This window comes from Myodes glareolus, chromosome 20 (assembly GCF_982192425.1).
Source record: "Myodes glareolus chromosome 20, mMyoGla1.1, whole genome shotgun sequence".
Lineage (NCBI taxonomy): Eukaryota > Metazoa > Chordata > Mammalia > Rodentia > Cricetidae > Myodes > Myodes glareolus.
In genome coordinates this window covers 29702531-29720879 of record NC_142045.1, presented here as the reverse complement: position 1 = coordinate 29720879, position 18349 = coordinate 29702531, and the positions used below count along the sequence as shown (strand labels likewise).

Sequence of the window (18349 nt, the reverse complement as noted above, 5' to 3'; positions counted from 1 at the left end):
AATAAGCAGCTTTCAGTTTGAATAGGTAGCTCACATTCATATGCAGACCAGCTTATATATCTAAATTCTTGGGGAATGTTTTCTTCCTCTGTCTAGCACCAGACATCGATATAGCAACATCTGGAGTGTATAGCTCTTCGAGGTTACAGCCCTATTCAGTTTCCTGTCCAGTGTTTCAAGTCGCCCATGCCTTGCCTTAAAACTGTGAGAGCTGAAGCCAGGGCCCTCAGATTAACCCTGATCTAGCTTCTTTCCCATCTCTGTGTATATTGGCTATTTGAACCGCACCTTCTGAATTAAAAACAAATGACAACACCATTAAAAATCCCTATAGTCTTAGTTTGTGGTTTCCAATTTTGTTGGAACCAAGGATGGACTAAGTCCCTAAGTCCCTGTCACATGTATCCGCAGAGCATTAGGGCTTTGAAAGTTCCCAACATGAAGAGCAAAAGAGCAAGTTTCGTTCTGTACCCAGTTCTCAGAGCTTTTTCTTTCCCCACACTATCAAAGCAGCAAGTGTTCATGGCAACAGGAAATTAACAAGACACATGAAGAAAAGTGCTGCAGCCTGCCTCTCCCCTCATCTCCAAATGGCTGTGTTGCTATCTCTATGTGTATGCTTATCTTTTTAATCTCATAATCTCACAGGATCATATACAAACAGATACATAATGCGGATTTCCTTTCTTGTTCATAATGCTTACATTGCATGCATTTCTATAGTTCTGTTTTTTTAATAGACCAGAATAGCACATCCATTCCTGTCTGTGCATGAAGCCTAACACACAGCCTTAGTAGCAGTGTGATAGCCTATAGCTCACTGTATGCTGAAGCTCTGGACTCAGTCATTTCCCTATCTACAAACTGGGAAAGCACAGACATCTGTGTACACAGTCTTCAGAGACAGATGCTTTTAATTCTGCAGGATGGTGTTTCCTGGATCCAAGGCTCTGTTTACTTATAGTTTGCTCTCCAAAGAGAATATCACAGTTGTATCAGGATCTCTGTACCTCACATTTTCACCAGAAATTCTTATCGGTCTCTCTTGTAAATGCCAGGCCAATGAGAGAAAATGAAGTTCAGTTTAGCCTTAGCAATGACCTGAACTTTCAGCTAGGAATCGAAACTTTTGGTGGTCCTGTGCCTTTCATATATTCTCTCCCACTCTGTCATTTTCTTTTGATTTTGTATTTGACATAAGGGAAAAAAATTTTTTTAAAGACAGGGTTTCTCTGTAACTTTGGTACCTGTCCTGGAACTTGTTCTGTAGACCAAGCTGACCTGGAAGTCACAGAGATCCACCTGTCTCTGCCTTCCAAGTGCTGAGATTAAAGGTGTGTGTGCACCACCACTGCCCAGCTAGAGATTAAAGGTGTGCACCACCACTGCCCAGCTACATATGAAAATTTTATCAGCTCTTTTGAGTTATAACTTACATGTGTATAAATGACAAATTTGGAGTATGTATTATGGTGAGTTTGATGAACGGGTACTGCCATACAGCCAGAACCCAATGATGGTCGAGGATACTTCATTTATCCCCCAAATTTCAGGTGTGTCCTTTACAGCCAAACTTCTCCCAGCTGTAGTTCCTGTTGCTCCTGATGTTTCTCTTCATTTTCATATAAGTAGAATTAAGAGTAAACTGTCTTGGACTAGACTTCCTTCACTTAATACCTTGTTTTTCCTCTTTACAGCCAGGGCATTGTGTGTTGTGTGGTCTTCTTTGCCCATTTTAAATGTAGTTGAATAGTGTTTACTGTATGGCTATGCTACAATTTGTTTATCCATTTACCATTAGATGACCATTTGAATGAATTTTATCCACTATGAATAAAACTTCCATGAAAATTTGCTGGCTAGCCTTTGTTCCTAGAATTTTTGGGGGAGGGGTGGCAGGGTGGTTGTATAATTGAGAAACCAGTAAGTTACTTTTCAACATAGTTGTATTACTTTATACCTTGATGAGCCACAGTGACCAGTTCCAACAGAAGCTCTTTGTCCTCTCCAAACCTCCAAGCGTCTTACTGTGGGTTGCTGTTGGAGCTGTACTGGTGTCTCATTGTGACTTTGTTTTGCATACTCTTGGTGACTGATGATGTTCAACATTCTTATTTCCTCTTGTGTGGTGCATTTATTAAAATAACCACCTGTTATGTTTTTATTGTTGACCTATAAGGGATCTTTACTTTGAAACTCAGACTTTTTAATCAACCTTCTTTGAAAATCTTTTCTACTTTATATCTTTTTCTCTTTCTTAACAGTTGTATACAAGTGTAAATTTTAAAAATTTATGGAAGTCAAGTTAGTGACTTCTGTATGGTTCATGATTTGCATTTTCTTTAAATAACCTCTGTGTAGCCAGAGGTCACAAAGAGTGTATTTCCTTCATAATTTGTTTGAGAGGTTTAGAGCATCCACACTTTTGGTTATAACTGATGTATTTTTCAGTTAGTTATTGAGTAAAAACGTTAAACATTATTATATTAGCATCTCTCAATTTTTATTTAAAATTATAGTTTTACCTTATGTACATGTGGAAGAAACAGCTTAGGAAAACATGTACATGTTTTGATTTTTTTTTTAAATTTAGAAGTTTATCAGCATTGGGATTATAGCAAGTGTTCCATTACTTTTCCCCAGAACTGGGGCTTGACCCCAGGACCTTATGCAAGCGCTCTTCCACTGAACTACTTGCCTTAACCCCTTACAAGACTGTCTAACCCAAGGCCCGCAGACTCCATGCACCCAGCTTAGGCATGAGTGGGGCTCAAAACAACCTTGTAAACTAAGTTAAACATTATGTGATGATTTTTGAAACTCAGCTGGGAACTCCTTCAGAATGAATTCTACACGGTGACACAGTGTTTTGATGCCTGGAAGACACTTTTAAGAATCTGTTTCAAGGGATAAAGGATGGCTCAGTGGGTAAAGTGCTTGATGCACAAACATAAGGACATGAGTTCAAGCCCCCGGCATCCATGAAAGAAATCTGGGTGTGGTGGCCTGCTCTTGTAACTCCAGCAATGGACATAGATAGGTAGATCTTACGTCAAAGATATCCTGATGTAAACCTCTTGCTTTTTAGCTGCATAAACAAAAGCACTCATATTCTTGTATACTCAACACATATAACACACACACAAGTATACGTACACACACACACAAGTATACGTACACACACACACAAAGTCTTCCAAAATTTGAAATTATACTAAATAAAAATTAAATTAACTTAAACCTTATATTTTACTAGACACTTTGGGATTTGTTAAAAACCTGTTCAAGGTTCTTCGACTTTGCTGATGAAGGAAGTTCTTCAGCTGGAAGACAGATTCAGTGGAAGGCTGTTCACTATTTTCTGAGCTTCAGGTTCAAAAATTTGTTGTGTTTCTGGGGAAATGTGCTGCACCACAGTATTAACACAGCTGCTGTGGTTTCTTAAGTATTATATTTGTGCTCTGTAGAAGGACTGAGCATTCGCAGTTTGATCAGCAAAGATACAGATTTTAATATAAGTGCTTTCATGAAAATGATGAGTGAATTATTTTTCTCTTCAATCAACTCCTGGCAGAAGTTGGTCAAATAAAATTCCACTCTAAGTAGCAGCTATTTTTAGGTTAATTTTAATATCCTTAAATTCTTCGCTATTTGAGGGATGACTTCATAGGAGTTACTGACTTCATTTCAGTCAGTAAACTGTTTTCTGCGGGGGCATGAAGACCTGAGTTCAATCATTAGCATCAACATCATCTAAAGCACAGGGCTTGGTGGTCGGCACTTGGAACCCTAGCACTGGGACAGGCAAACTCTTGGGTTTTCTGACCAAGCAGCTTAGCTGTATCAGCAAGCCCCATGGACAGTGACAGGACCTTGTCTCATTGAAACAAGGGACTGATGCCTGGAGAACCAACACCCGAGGCTGCCCTTTGCTTTCACACGCAAGCACACACATAAACACATACAGAGTGTGCAAATAGACCCTTTCAAAAATATTTTTTTTCTGAAATTATTGCATTGAGAACAACAATATGGAAAACTCCATGATACTAATTTACACTCAGAGATGTCGAATTTAACCAGTAGGCTCCCCAAACTGTGTGAATCGGAACACACCCGTAAACTCAGACCTAAGGCCCGTGAATAACAACTGAAGTTTTTCTTCCACCGTCTCCAGCCATGACCTGGATGCTAAAATGACTCTTGTACTCTTGCCCTTCTCCACTATTCTCTAAGGCAGCCAGAAAAGCTAGAAGCGCTTTTAAATGTTTCCACTGGATTGTAAGAGCTCTTCTGCTTAAAACCCTTCAGCCATGTTCCTTGTTTCCTAGGAGACCCTGCATCTCCGGCACCTGCCAGCCTTCTCAGCTGCCTCGCTTCGCTCTGCCTTCCCACCAGGCCCCAGCTGCCCCATCCTGCCTTTGTTCCCCCAGTTCACATCTTCCTACGAGAACTTCACCCTGGGGGCCCTGATGGAAAGAGTGCTCTACCCTCTATTGCAGAACTAGCTTTGCGTCTTACTTACATGCCACTTCTTCACTGAGCAAGGGAAAAGTCAGCCTCTTTTTGTTCTATCCTTCATAGTGGAACTTAAATGATTATTTGTGCAAGCCAGGTTTTGTATTAGACTCCCTCCAAGCTCTGTCACAGCAGGGCACATTTCTTACAACTCCCTCACAGTCGGGTTACTCTTGCCAACACAGCGTCTGACATGTTGGAGAGATACAGAAGTTATTTATTGGATGGATGGTGGCAAAATCAGGTGCTCCGTGGATATTCATGACTTCAACATAGCACTAAGCAGGTAATCTTAGGTGTACAGATGTGAGTTTTCGACACCATGGGATCGCTCTGTATTTATTTGCGACAGAGACCGTGTCTAGCTATATAATTACCCAAGTGCATTGAGGGAATTGTTGGACATCAACCTGCAGAGAGATCATGGGCTGTCGCTGACAGAACCTGCTGGGACCATGCTCCTGCTGAAAGCTTTCGTTAGCAACCAAGATGAAGGCCTTGGTACCCCAGCAACATGATGGGCAGCTGAAGGGGCTACCCAGGTACAAGATATTACAATTAGAGTCCAAAAGCATCTCACAGCAGAGATTAGGAATAGGACCAAAGAACACTGTATAATTTGCAGGCAGTTTGAGAAAGAACACTGGGCTCCCCTGAACGTGACTGAGCAGATATGGAATGAGGAATCTTAAGACCCACACCTGAAGTTAGGAGGTTTTAATCCACCTGCTGAGTCAATAGCATGGTGTGCTTGTTAGGGATGCTAATTTGATGTTAGGGTCCTGGTGTGGGAAATCCTTCTGTATATATGTTGCTTTTAATGGTTAATAAATAAAGAAGCTTCTTTGGCCTGTGATAGGACAGAATAGAGCTAGGCAGGAAAACTATGTTGCTTTTATTGGCTAATGAATAAAGAAGCTATTTTGGCCTGTGATAGGGCAGAATAGAGCTAGGCAGGAAAACTAAAATGAATGCTGGGGGAAAGTAGGTGGAGTCAGTGAGATGCCAGAGGAGAAAGATGTGTGCTACCAACTGGAACCTTTCTGGTAGGCCACAAGCCTCATGGTAAAATATAGAATAATGGAATTGGATTAATTTAAAATATAAAAGCTAGCTAGCAATATGTTTAAGCTATTGGCCAAGCAGTATTGCAAATAATATAGTTTCTGTGTGATTATTTTGAGTCAGGTTGGTCGGGAAACAAATGAGTAGCCTCCGCTAACAGGGTCCTTCATTAGAAAAAGGGAGTCAATGCCTTTTGAAATTATAGTGCTTCCCTGGGTGGACCACCCTTGCTCTGACATGTCCAGGTTCCTAGAGGCTGATGTGTAGGGAGATGACAGGAGCCTAGTAACTGCAGGGATGCTAACTCACGTGATATGAGAAAGAGCTGGAGGTCAAGGCATCGCAGGTACCTGGGAGGGGTCTAGGAGACTGCAGTGTAGGGTGAGAAATATCAAGTGCAAACGAGGACTGTTGGACTTGTTCCCTTTGGGGTAAAAGGTGCACTTGGGACCAACAGGAGAGCTTCAGGGAAGTAGATCGCAGTTGCACTTGAGGAGCGGAGGTGTGGGTTGAGAGTGGGCTGGGGAGAGCTCACCCACAGGAAACTGAATTTTTCTTAGGAAGTAGGGAAACGAGCCTGAAGAAAGTGCAAGTGTATGGAGGACTTGCTAGGTTCATAAGGGATCCTTGGTTCTTATAAAGATCTCAGACCTCATCTAACCTGGACCTTCGTATGTTTGCCATGCCAGAGGTACATGAGCAGCTGAAGTAATTGTTTTGAAAGATCTGCAGGTCAGTGTTCCGCTGGCTTAACTCAAAGAAAACAATAAAGTGGGCTGGAATGAGTTTTCCAGCAGCTTCTGATGTTCATGAGAGAACTGATGCAGGTGTAATCACTTTGGGGGTCAATTTCTTATTACGAAAGGGAATAACGCCAATTTATAAAAATTTCTTGAGTCAGGCTTGGTGGCTCATACCTTTAATTCCCAGTACCAGAGGCAGTGGCAGGCAGATCTGTGTGAGTCTGAGATTATCCTGGTCTATATGGTGAGTTCCAGGCCAGCCAAGGTGATGTAGCGAGACCTTGTATAGGATGCACTGATTACATCCTTCCTCTAAGACTCAGGGACCATTTAGGAAGAGAGGGCAGAAAGACTGTCAGAGCCAGAGGTGGTGGCACTTCAAGATCATGACAGAATGGTCGCCCATACCAGTTCATAGTGATTGGGGGAAGATGCATAAGACCAGTGAAAGCCCAAGGCAGACAAATAAATAATAAATAAATAAATAAATAAATAAATAAATAAAATCCCAGTCTCACCTCGGCTTCTGGCAGCCTCTGTTGGGAGAGAGAAAAAAAAAATCAGTTTTTGTTTTGTGTGACCCTAGTAGGTAGATAACATTGCACAACCCCACTCCCAGAGCAGTGGGTCAGCTCAGATTTGACTGATGCTGTATAACGAACTTACCCTTGGGAGGTAGATGCCACACACCTGCCCACTGACCCCAGGTGGGGACCCCTGACAGATCAAAGTATGGATACCCCAAAATCTAATTTAGAGTTTTGTAAGGTGACTCACAGGAGCAGAAACGACTCAAAAGACAGCTGAAGCACTGAAGCCCACCCCAGCATGGATGACAGCTCACAAAGGCTGGAAAACCCAGAGCAGCCTGCCCAGCCTTCAGGCACTTCAACAGGTTGGAGTGTCCTTTCCACAGGACTCTGGTCTAAACCTCTTCCAGACAGCGGGGTCTGGTCTCCTAAGAGTCTCCTCTGCACGTGGCTTGTCTGAGAGAGACTCTCAGTTGCTATTGCTTACACTAGCAAGGAGGAACTCACGCATCTAGTTAGTTTGGGGACTTTCTGAAGCTATTTTGAACCCTTTACCTTCTTGCTTACGGAGGCTTCAGCAGGATGGAATGCTTCAACCTCAGAGGAAGCTGTTACATAACAGCCGGGGGGGGATTTAAAGGAAAACATGAAATCAGATGGATTAGGGAGGTGAGGGTTGAATCTAGGAGAGATTATGGAAGAGGTGAATATTATCAAAATATGTTATATGAAATTCTCAAAGAATAAAAGAATAAATACAAATAAAAATTCCTTGAGTTGTTCACTTTCTGGTTACATTTTATTAGGATGAAGAATTATTAATGAAAAAATTACATTTTCTAAAGGCTTAGGCTACCTTGGGACAACTTTAGGCTTTACTTTAGTCGGGTTCCTGGTGTGGGTTACTCAGCCTGCTTTCCTGGTGGGATATGGCCATAGCTTGGAGGCTTGGTGCTGCTAAGGTTCTCCATCCACTTGCTTGTCACTTGTATTCTAGTTTTGGGGGACGGTAAATGATGTCTAGAGACTCCCCTACTAAAACAGTCAAGTACAATCTTGTTTCTTTTCCACTTTATCTTCATTTTTTTTCCAAGTAAAACCCTTAGGATGAAGGTCAGATGCTGTTCAGTTATATGAAATGCTTAATAAGCTACCTGAGGCAGCTAAAGAGATGGCTCAGTGGATAACGGCACTGACCACTTCTGAAGAGGATCTGGGTTCAGTTCTCAGCCCCCACACAGTGGCTCACAACCACCTGTAACTCCAATTCCATGGGGTTGTGACATCCTCTTCTGGCCTCCAGGGCCACTGCACTCCTGTAATGTGCATACATACATACATACATACATGCAGGCCAACATTCATACACATAGAATTAAAATAAATAAACCATTTAGAAAATGAAATGATTTTGAGAGCATGTCCGTGGGGGATGGGGAAGGGGAAATGATCTTAAGAGCATGTCCATGGGGGATGGGGGAATTAGGGGAGGAGCTCAATTAGTTAGACACTCGGCTGGGCAGAAATCACTCTGGGTTTGTTGCTAACAAGATAAACAAGGCCCTGATTTCTAGTCTCGATAAAGCAGACTCGGTTTCTGTCAACCTCTTGACTTACCCCTGGGATCCGGATTTGCACCAGAATTTGAGGAAGCAGAGTGTGGTAGTTTTGCATCTAGTTAATTTGGTGAGTTCATTGCCTGCTTATCCCTGGCCTATTAAAGAGCTCAAAAGTAAATGTCTCATCACTTGTTGAATATGCAACATACATCTCATTTAGCTGCATTTTCTAACAAAGAGTCATTAACATGAATATAATATTTTGAAAGTATTTCAGAATAACTTTTAGCAATAATAAATAGTAAAATGCATAACTGGGCCCAGTAGGCAGGAGATAAAACATAATTTTGAATTTTCCATTGAGCCATGCAGACTCAGAAAGGCAAACAAATACATGTATAAGTGTATGTATTGGCTAGCAGTGGTTCTCAACATGTTGGTCGTGACCCCTTTTGGGGGGGTCTCGAACGATCCTTTTACCAGGGTTTCCTAAGATTATCTGAAAGCACAAATATTTACAACTCATAACAGTAACAAAATTGCACTTATGAAGTAGTGATGAAATAACTTTATAGTTTGGGGTCACCATAACATGAGGAAATGTATTAAATGGCTGCAGCATTAGAAAGATTGAGAACCACTAGATTTTTATTTGTTTGTTTTTGGGGCTTGTTTTAATATTCAGGCTGTAGACTACCCTGCTAAGACTTCCAGAGATGCCCGGGATGGGCTCCCAATGCCCACACTTGTCTCCAAAGGGTACTTTTATTCAGAGGAAGCTGTGAACATCTGGGCTCTGAGAACATTCCTGTCTTGGGAGGGAAGGCTTGTGTCAGCTTATGGGGCTTTCCAGCCTGACAGACGGCCAGTCTTGGCTGCCAAGAGGCCTCCAAGAGTGAAGTGTGCCCCTTAAGTTATCAAAGGCTTATTGTGAAATAAAGCTCTCAGCAGGAGGTCACCGGCTAAACAGTGACTCATGTTCTGGGGTCCTAGCAGATGATGGGTGGGATGTGGCCCTTCTCAAGTACTGAGGGTTACATCACAGTGCTTTGCTTAGAGGATCCAGATCTGGTCCCCCGAGAGAGTCAGGAAAAGCGGTTTGGAGGGGAGCGATCCCACTAGCCTTCTAATCCATATTAGAAGATACAAGGCTCTGTGTGTGTGTGTGTGTGTGTGTGTGTGTGTGTGTGTGTGTGTGTGTGTGTGTGTAGGGGGATCCTCATTTGAGGAAGGCAATCTCGATTTTGGGTCACATCTCTGCTTTGCGCAAGTCCTGGCTCAGACCCATCTCTATCCATATTCTCTTTCTCAGTCCCCTCGGCCACCATCCAATCAGCCCCCATCCTTTGGCAAGTCCGTCTAGTGAAGGCTTTGGAGGTGTCCAGGCAAGCCAAATCACCAAGATCATTGCAGCCAGGAACCTGGCTAAAGGAGAGAGGAAGACCCTGGACGCAACCACTGTGGGTGCGCCCTGCCAAGGAGGGCGGAGGGCGGAGCAGGAGAAGGGAGGGCGTGAGAGCGAGTGAGACACAAGAAAAGCTTGCGCGCCACCGCCCTCCTCGGGAGAGAGGCTGGAGTGAGGCTGAGCAGAGAACCGCATTTCAATGAGGACCAGCCCCGACGCATCCGTGCACTAGCGGTTGCAACCAGACGTCCGTGATCCGCAGCCCCAGCCGCGCCCAGCCCGGCGAGGACAGCTCCAGCAGCCGGCCACAGACAACCAACCCAGCGGCCACCCGCGACCGGTGCGTGCTTTGCCTGGGCTGGGGAAGGAGCGGGCAGGCCCCGCGGTGCCATCTGACCGCAACTCTGGTGGCCCCGGCCAAGGGTGGACCCCACTGGGCGGCAGCAGCCCCGCCTGCCTTTCCTCGAAAGGCGGCTGCCTGGGGTTGGCCAGTTTGGATCGGCCCGGGGCGTTGTGTGCCCGCGGCCTCGGGACTGCTGGCTCTTGCCTCTTTTGTCTGGTGCCATCCGCCTTTAAATAGGGAGTCTGGCAAGCTGGGCCCGGCAGGCTTTCCACAGCCTTGTTGTTGGAGATGGAGAGCCTAGCCGGGGCGGAGGAGCGGGGAGAGGCGCTTGTCATTGTCAGGACTGGCTGTGGAGCTAGGACCAAGTGGGCTAGGAAGGAGTGGCTGGGCCTGCCTTATTGTGTGTGTGTGCTGTGTGCGTTCCCGAGTGCCCAGGAGGGTGGCATGTGCCTGGTGATGAGGGCTACAGCGTGGGTGTTGCAAGTACCTTTTTGCATGGTCTCAAGTTCCTCCGGGGACAGCTAGGCAGCCTCGTGCACGAATTAGTACCTGCAGTGCTAAAAGCATGCAGAGAGGAAAAGACATTTTCCTCCTAGGGGGAGCGCACACACAGCACCGCATTGCCCCACAAAAGAGGCTGCTTTTTGAAAACCAGGTTTTGCGAGGCATCACCGCTGGATTTGGCAAGGAAATGCTTGTGGATGAGAGAAGCGAGAAGAAGGCTTCATTCAAACCGGCTCCCACTCTGACTGCACCTGTGAATGTGTGCCCAGGTTACTGTGCACATACTCTCAGCTGCCACACTGCAGGGTGTTCCGCAAAAGAAACGTGTCATGACTGTTCCTAAATATATCTATCGCCTTTCAATGAGAAAGGAAAGTAGGGCAGCATTCCAGGTATCGAATGTTGCATGGATGCAGGTTAGGAGGGATTTCAAGAGAGGTCATATGCTGGACAATTTAAAAGATGCTCACATCCTGTGATGTGTTGGCTTGGGGTGGTGCATGCACTCAGAAGATACATGCATGTGTCTTTTATTCTTGCATCTCTATTCACCTGGATCCTAATCCGACTGCTAAAATATGCCTTGGATTTCCAGATGTGATAATTAGGGTTTATGCTAGATTTGTGTGTGTGTGTGTGTGTGTGTGTGTGTGTGTGTGTGTATGTGTTTCCAAATTGCTGAAATGGCAGCTCATTCACAGAGAGAAAGGTGAACATAGATATTCCTCAGAATGGTGAGAAATCCCACAAAGAACAATGGTGCTTTTGGGGCTTTGTGATATTTATAGGAAATGTTCACATTCTTCTCCACCCATGATCTGTGGTCTCTGTGGCTGAGGATTGAGAGTCCCTTCTTGGTGCTAGTACACATGTATCCCAAGACCTCTGTCCACTCACAGTCTGTGAATGCTGGTCCAGCATATTCTAGCCAACATCTTCTACAGGAGTGCGACCCTGTGGAAGCCCAGAGAATTTTCTTCTGGAGTTCTTAGTTCACATGTATGACCACATCTCTGAAATCTGAGCCAGTGGAGGCAAGGAGAGAGCACGTGTTTTCATACCACACGCGGCTACCAGAAGACCCAAGTGTGTAGGGCGGGCTTTGACCTTCACTTAGCCGAAGCTGTGGCCTTGACAGAAATTTCACTTTGAGCTGAGTTCTGCTTTGCTGGCACCATCTGCACCTGCTCACTGATGGGAAGCGGGAGAGGTCATCTCTGCCCGGAGTGAACCCATGACTAAATCAACCAAACTCTTCTATGCTTTAAGTAGATTTATCTTCACTCTGTTTGGAGTCTTGTTCCTAAAAGTGTTCCCAGCTCAAACAACTGCTAACACTTCTTGGCAGCTGTGAACCGCTGAAGACCCCTGGAATTGGATTTTCACTGTCTCTGCTCACATCACTGTGCCACACTTTGCTAGGTCCCTGTTTATTTCCTCTTGTTTACATCCACTTGGGAGGAAGCTTCTAGGAATGGGAGAATGGTCAATGCCTTTCAAAAGGAAACAAACCCAGTCAAAAGCCACCTCCACCTTTGTCACTTAGGAAGTTCTGAAGCTTACTGAGTGGGCTCAACATGGCAGATTCCTCCACTCTCCCCTCCCTCTTTCATGTCCCCCTTCTCCCCTCCCCCCTTTTCATCTAACTCCTTCCCATCCTCAACCCACACACCTTTTCGAAAACAGATTACTTAACAAATATATGGGCAAAGTAGGAGCGGGTACCAATATCAGGGCAGAATTACGATTCTGTAATGCAGCCAAGTCTACAGGATAGATCCCAGTGGTGACTGTTTTGAAGTTACTTTACTTCAAAACCAACAAAACCACTTCACAGCTGGTAGTGTTTTAATAAAGATGCAAAACTAGATTGTGATTGATTGTTTGAGACCTGAGAGCCAGTTTTTCTGTTTGAAGGAGAGATGCACTGAACTCACACTGAGGACTTAAATCCCACTGTGCTCCCTTTGTGCCCCCAGACCTCCCAGTGGACTGTGCAACACAAGGGCCCCTGGTTAGTTATGTGTCAAGCACAAAGTCACTGAGCTAGACAGATGTGATAGCCCGAAACCTCATGCTTCACTTGGAACCAGGGCCTAGCGTCGTAGACCTGGGGCAAACGAAACTTGAAAATCTAACTCCCTCAACTGTAACTTGGAGACTCTGGGTAAATCCAGTTTTCTAGACCTTGCTTTGATGGGACTGACTGACTTCTGTGAGTTTCAGAAGAGGTTTTTGTTTGTGTTGCTTTTAGAGACATTAAATAACTGCTGGCTGAATCCTAGGGTCACCAATACTGTTTTCTTTTTCTTCATTTCCGGACTTCGAATTCTCTAACTTAACTATGTGGCTGAAGATGGCCCACCATGCTCAGTTTATCACAAATTTTAAATTAAATTGACTTACCGAACTGATACGTTAGTTTTTATGTAAACCAATTCTGAATGGCTCGGGGGTTAGTTCGCTGAACATGAAGGGGTAGTCACAAGAATACTCCGTAGTTTTGTTGAGTCTGGGGAAACTTTCCATCGGTGACTTGGGAAGTACAAGGGAGAGCTTGGTTCTTCCTTTGTACGTCTATCTCACTTACATGCTATTTAAGCGTGCCTGGAATTTTATCATAGAAAGTGTATCCTTTTGACTGAGGCCTTTTCCACTCTCCAGACTGTTGGGTTGAAACTGATCCTACTGCAAGGAGGACCAGTCTTTATCAGTTACCTAGCAAGAATGGCTTTATCCAATAAGCATCTTGCTGACAGCAAGACCCCATCGAAAGCAGAATGTGTGGCAGGACAGATCCCTTTTCCAGAGGCTCATGGGATGGCAGTCAGGTGCCTCCGTTGCAAGAAGGGGTAGGCAATGGCTCTGTGCCAGGGTCAGGAATAAAAAGCATACTTTATTTAAATAAATCAATGCTCATTACATGCAAACTTTGCATTTATTAGTACCCGATATGAATGATGAAATAGGCACTATTCTTATTCCTGTTTCTGGCTGAGTTTTACAGGTGCCAATCAAGTCGATAGCTCAGGTTATATAGTTAATAATGGGTCAAGTGTGTTCAACAGCCCCTCTCTTCCTTTCCCCTCCACCGTCTTTCTGTAATTCTCTTTTTAAAACCCAGTATTATTGTTATTGTTATTGTTATTATTTTACTAAGCACAAGCCAAAGGTCTGGAGTGAAGTCACGTTTTAGCATATGGGATACGTGCTTATGTTCAAAGTCTTTTTTAAAAGGAGATAGAACCTCCAGGCGGGTTTAATTATTTTCTCTACCTGGCCATAAGGAGCACACAGAGGTTAGAGCTCTTCCAGTCTGACCATGAAATGCTAACCCCTCCATTTCCCCACCGTGCTCGGCATATGAAAGCTCACTTTTTCTTCTTGCCGGTGGGACTGGCACACTATCTGGGCACAGCTCATATGAACCTTATAGCCGTGCAAAGCTGGGGTGCGGGAGTGGGGGAGAATGTTCCTGGCTGAACTATCTCTCCGCCGTTATTACTTGAGGAAATGTGAGGGAATATTCCAGCCCCCAGTTTCTCTGCTTAGAAACATGCAGGTGACCCCTTGAGAGGATGTGACTGCAGCCCGTGGGGTGGTAGGCAGACAGCAGCGGGAGCTGTGTATAAGCAAACTGTGACTGAGTAATAGGCTGTTAACACGGAGATCTGCTTTTTTCTATTCCTTGCTTATCCTCCTCCTCCTTCTCTCCCACTCCACAACCCAAATACATCACCAGCCATTGCAGTGTTTCCTCCCAGCTGCTCTCAGAGCCTCTCCACCCAAGATCGTCAGGTAACCAGGTCTGTGTCTCTTTCTGGGGTTCGCAGGTTCCACACACAAGCCAGTCATGTCGTTTGGCAGAGATATGGAGTTGGAGCATTTTGATGAACGGGACAAGGCGCAGAGGTACAGCAGGGGGTCCCGGGTGAACGGTCTGCCCAGTCCCACACACAGCGCCCACTGCAGCTTCTACCGCACGCGCACACTGCAGACGCTCAGCTCCGAGAAGAAAGCCAAGAAGGTTCGATTCTACAGAAATGGCGACCGCTACTTCAAAGGGATTGTGTACGCCATCTCCCCAGACCGCTTCCGATCCTTCGAGGCCCTGCTGGCTGATTTGACCCGAACTCTCTCGGATAACGTGAATTTGCCCCAGGGGGTGAGAACCATCTATACCATCGATGGAGTGAAGAAGGTCTCCAGCCTGGACCAGCTGGTGGAAGGTGAGTCTTTGAGAACCTCTGGGGACCCTGAAGGCAACTGAGGGTCACTTGTCTGTTAGCCCATGGCTAGGAACCGCTTAATGCTTAACATGTTTAAGTTTCTGCTGCATAAAAACGAAAAGAAAGTGGATGGTATTCAGCCAGGTAGCTAGCTCCTAATAACAGGCAGAAGGAAAATGTATCAAACCCCAAAGCATCCTGTCTGCTTTCTCAAACCTAGGTCCTGTTAATCTTTAAAGTTTGTTTTCATGTCTTCACTTGCTTAGTTCAGGAGTGTTTCTAAACACCAACTGAACTAGTGTGTCATGATGTCCAAAAGGTCTCAAAATGAGGATATAAAATTTTAGAATGGAGAGGGACTTAGGAAAGATACAAAATCCATTCAGTTTATCACTGAAGACCCAAGACCAGAAAACTCAAATAGTATGTCTATGGTTATATGATAAGTTAGTGGTGACCACTGAAGCAAAAATGGGGTCTTCTAACAATACTTTCCACTGGGTGCCTCCTGGGGAGGGTTATTATCTTCCGGCCGGTGGCATTTGAGAACAAGAAGAAATTAGTCTGTTCATACTTTTTAAAAATCCAGTTCATTCTAACAGATAATCTGTTGTGGATGAGACTTGGCTCATCATCATTTGACCAAGGCATGAAGTCTTTCATTGCTGTAGAAATCGTAACCAATTTTAATGATTTGGGGTGCAATAACTGGTACTGAGTATCCCTAAGAGTCCTTTAGAGAGAGAGGTCTTTCTGAGCTTAAGTTTTGAAGGTGAGGTTGAAGTAGTTGGCATCTTCAGATCAAATGCAGCTTACTGTCGTTCTGAATTCATCCTTTTTCCCAGCAGGATTTGGCCAGGTCCCGCTGTCCAGCTGGGTCCTGGACTTGTATAGGAAGCAGGGAGCATTCCATCCTGCCTGATTGGCATCCAGGCTTGCAGCCACATGGCTGCATACAGTCAGAGCCCCCTTGTCTTCCTCTGTAGCTGGGGCTTCTGTGTCCCGCCCCCTTCCCCTGGTCCCTCTGCAGGAGTGCCAGTCCAGGCACAGTATGACTGGACACCAACTGGTGTGGAGCAGCCTAAGCTTTGTGTCTTTACTTTACGGGAATTCACATCTCTTTGGTGGCTTGTCACCCTGCCAAGATGCCTGTAGCCTTGGCACTTTTCCTTCTATTCAGAGGTTGGAACTTCTAGCAAATTAAAGGGGAAGACTGACAACGAAATCTCTCTGTGTCAACTTTGATTTTTGTGCCATGTCCTCTGTATGACCTTGGTAAATACAAGAAAAAGTCAAACATTTGGTGGCGTTTCCCAAGCACTCTGTAGCAAGATCAGATGAGGCGGGTGTCTGACCTGTCACCAAGACATCCTGTGTGGGGTAGTGGTGTGGTAGAAAAATGTGCTTAGATCTCAGCATGCCCTCGGACAGCTGGGGGGCTGATGCCTCGTTCTGCCCTAGAGTCACAGCTTACATCTAGGCATCTCAAAGACAAAGGTACTTCTGGGTTTTTTGCTCAAAATTGGCCTGGACTCACCATTTACATTGATCAAAGAGTGGCCATGAGACGTGGCTGGTGATAGTACTGCCTTCCTAGCAATGACATGGCTGGTCACCAGCATCTCCCCTCACTCTCTGGCTTATTTTACCATAATATAATGCCTGCACTGAGCTATTGCTGCCTTGGTCGAAGACAGTTACAATAGCTGAAGTAACTGAGCGTGTGTCCAGCCCTAGTCGGAGCCCTCTTGAATACATAAGTCCTTGTGATTCCCACAGTGCTTCTGAGAGGGCAACATCACACAGCAGGAAATAGTAGAGGTAGGATTTGAACTCAGAAAAGTAGGCACCGAGATGCATTATGCTGTGACTTTAGCTCTTGCAAAAGGCACTTTGGTGCTTTTTCAGTATGTTCATTGTCTTCTGATGCACTGGGAAGGCAGACATTCAGTACAATTTATTCTAGAAACCACCTGCTCCTGTGCCCAGCAGTTGATCTCAATGAATATTTTTCTTCTACTACTTCTTGAAAAACTTTTTTTCCAAGTGTGAAGCACAGTTAATAAAAACTCAGAGATAAATATTGGGGTTCAACCTGAAGACCAGAAAATTAATTCTTACTTTGAACTCAGTCCAAAAATGGTGATCCTGCCTCCAAGAAACCTCAGAATGAGATCCTGACCTAGAGCTGTCTTCTTTTATAATTCTCTCTAGCTCTAGGATTAAGGGCATGCACCACTACCGCCTGGTTTCTATGGCAAGATATTGTGGCTATGGGGATTAAGAGTATATGCCATGGTGGTTACTGGGATTAAAGGTGGATGCTATTACCTCCTGGTCTGTAAGGCTGGCCTGTTTGGCTGTTTTACTCTTCTGATCCTCAGGCAAGCTTTATTTATTAAAATAAAAATGAAATTCCACTGCAAAAATGTTTTTATTAGGCACATAATTCTAAAATTAGAAACTGTTGATCTCAGAAATAGGCATTTTTTTAAAAAAATAGTTATTTTAAATGCATGAGTGTTTTATCTGCATGTATGTATGTGTACCATGTATGAGCCATGCCTACAGAGGCCAGAAGAGGGTGTTGGATACCCTGAAACTGAAGATATAGATGGTTGTGAGACACCATGTGAGTGTAGAGACCTGAACCTGAGTCCCCTGAAAGAGCAGTCAGTGCTCTTAACCACTGAGCTGTCTTTACAGCTCCCAAAGTCACCTTTTGATTTTCCCTCAACACTTTCCCCACAGCCAATATAGAGCAACTGCTGATGGACAATTCTGATGTTTAAAACTGTTTTGAATTTTTTTTAAAAAATATACCTTTTTTTTCTTCCAGTTGAATATCTTTAGTGTCTCGTGTGAGTCTGCATATTTTTTGAATTTTTAGTTAAAACATTTTTATTCATAATACTGACAATTAGTGTGCAGCTGCACTTAGTGCTTAAATAGCTAGCAATTCATTGATATTTGTTTTTTTGTCTATTACATTTTTTGCTTAGCCCATTAAAATGCAAAACATTGCTTCATCCTCATTAGGCCCATATCCCTCACTTCCCAAGCTAATTTATGCAAACATCAGTTCGTGATGTCAGTTTTCTATTTTCCCTCCCAGCACGACAAAGTTTGAGTTTTAATTTAAATCCCTTTAGTCAGTGTAGTGCGAGTGTGTTTGGCTTGCAATTACTTTTTAAAGTTTGTTCTTTCTCACTTGATCTCAGGCTAAAAATTCCAAGTAACTATGACAAATGTGGGCTTTATTTATAAATCGTATGGACACTTTCTCTGTTTTATTATTAGACTCTGATCATTATGCATAAGTGTGCTCCAGGCACACTGATAGATTCTGAGCTCAATTTGGTTCTGAACTCAAATTATATAAGAAGCGATTGACTGTGTGTTTGTACAAACAAGTGACTGTGTGCCTGTCTGTGTCTGTATTATATGGGCACG

The 18349-nt window shown here is 44.3% G+C and overlaps 1 protein-coding gene across 5 annotated transcripts in view; it reads left to right on the top strand.

Annotated features, from left to right (window-relative positions):
* Positions 1-9711: 9711 nt before the first annotated feature.
* Positions 9712-18349, top strand: part of Dclk1 (doublecortin like kinase 1) — a 299545-nt gene continuing 290907 nt past the window's right edge. The window contains exons 1-2 of one of the 5 annotated variants that reach the window (XM_048424468.3): positions 9712-10160; positions 14501-14896. In XM_048424468.3, coding sequence (XP_048280425.1) covers positions 14521-14896 — 376 coding nt within the window. In that variant the 5' untranslated portion in view covers positions 9712-10160; positions 14501-14520. The remainder of the gene's footprint in view (positions 10161-14500; positions 14897-18349) is intronic. The other 4 variants (XM_048424463.3, XM_048424462.3, XM_048424465.3 and 1 more) reach the window with 4 other exon arrangements.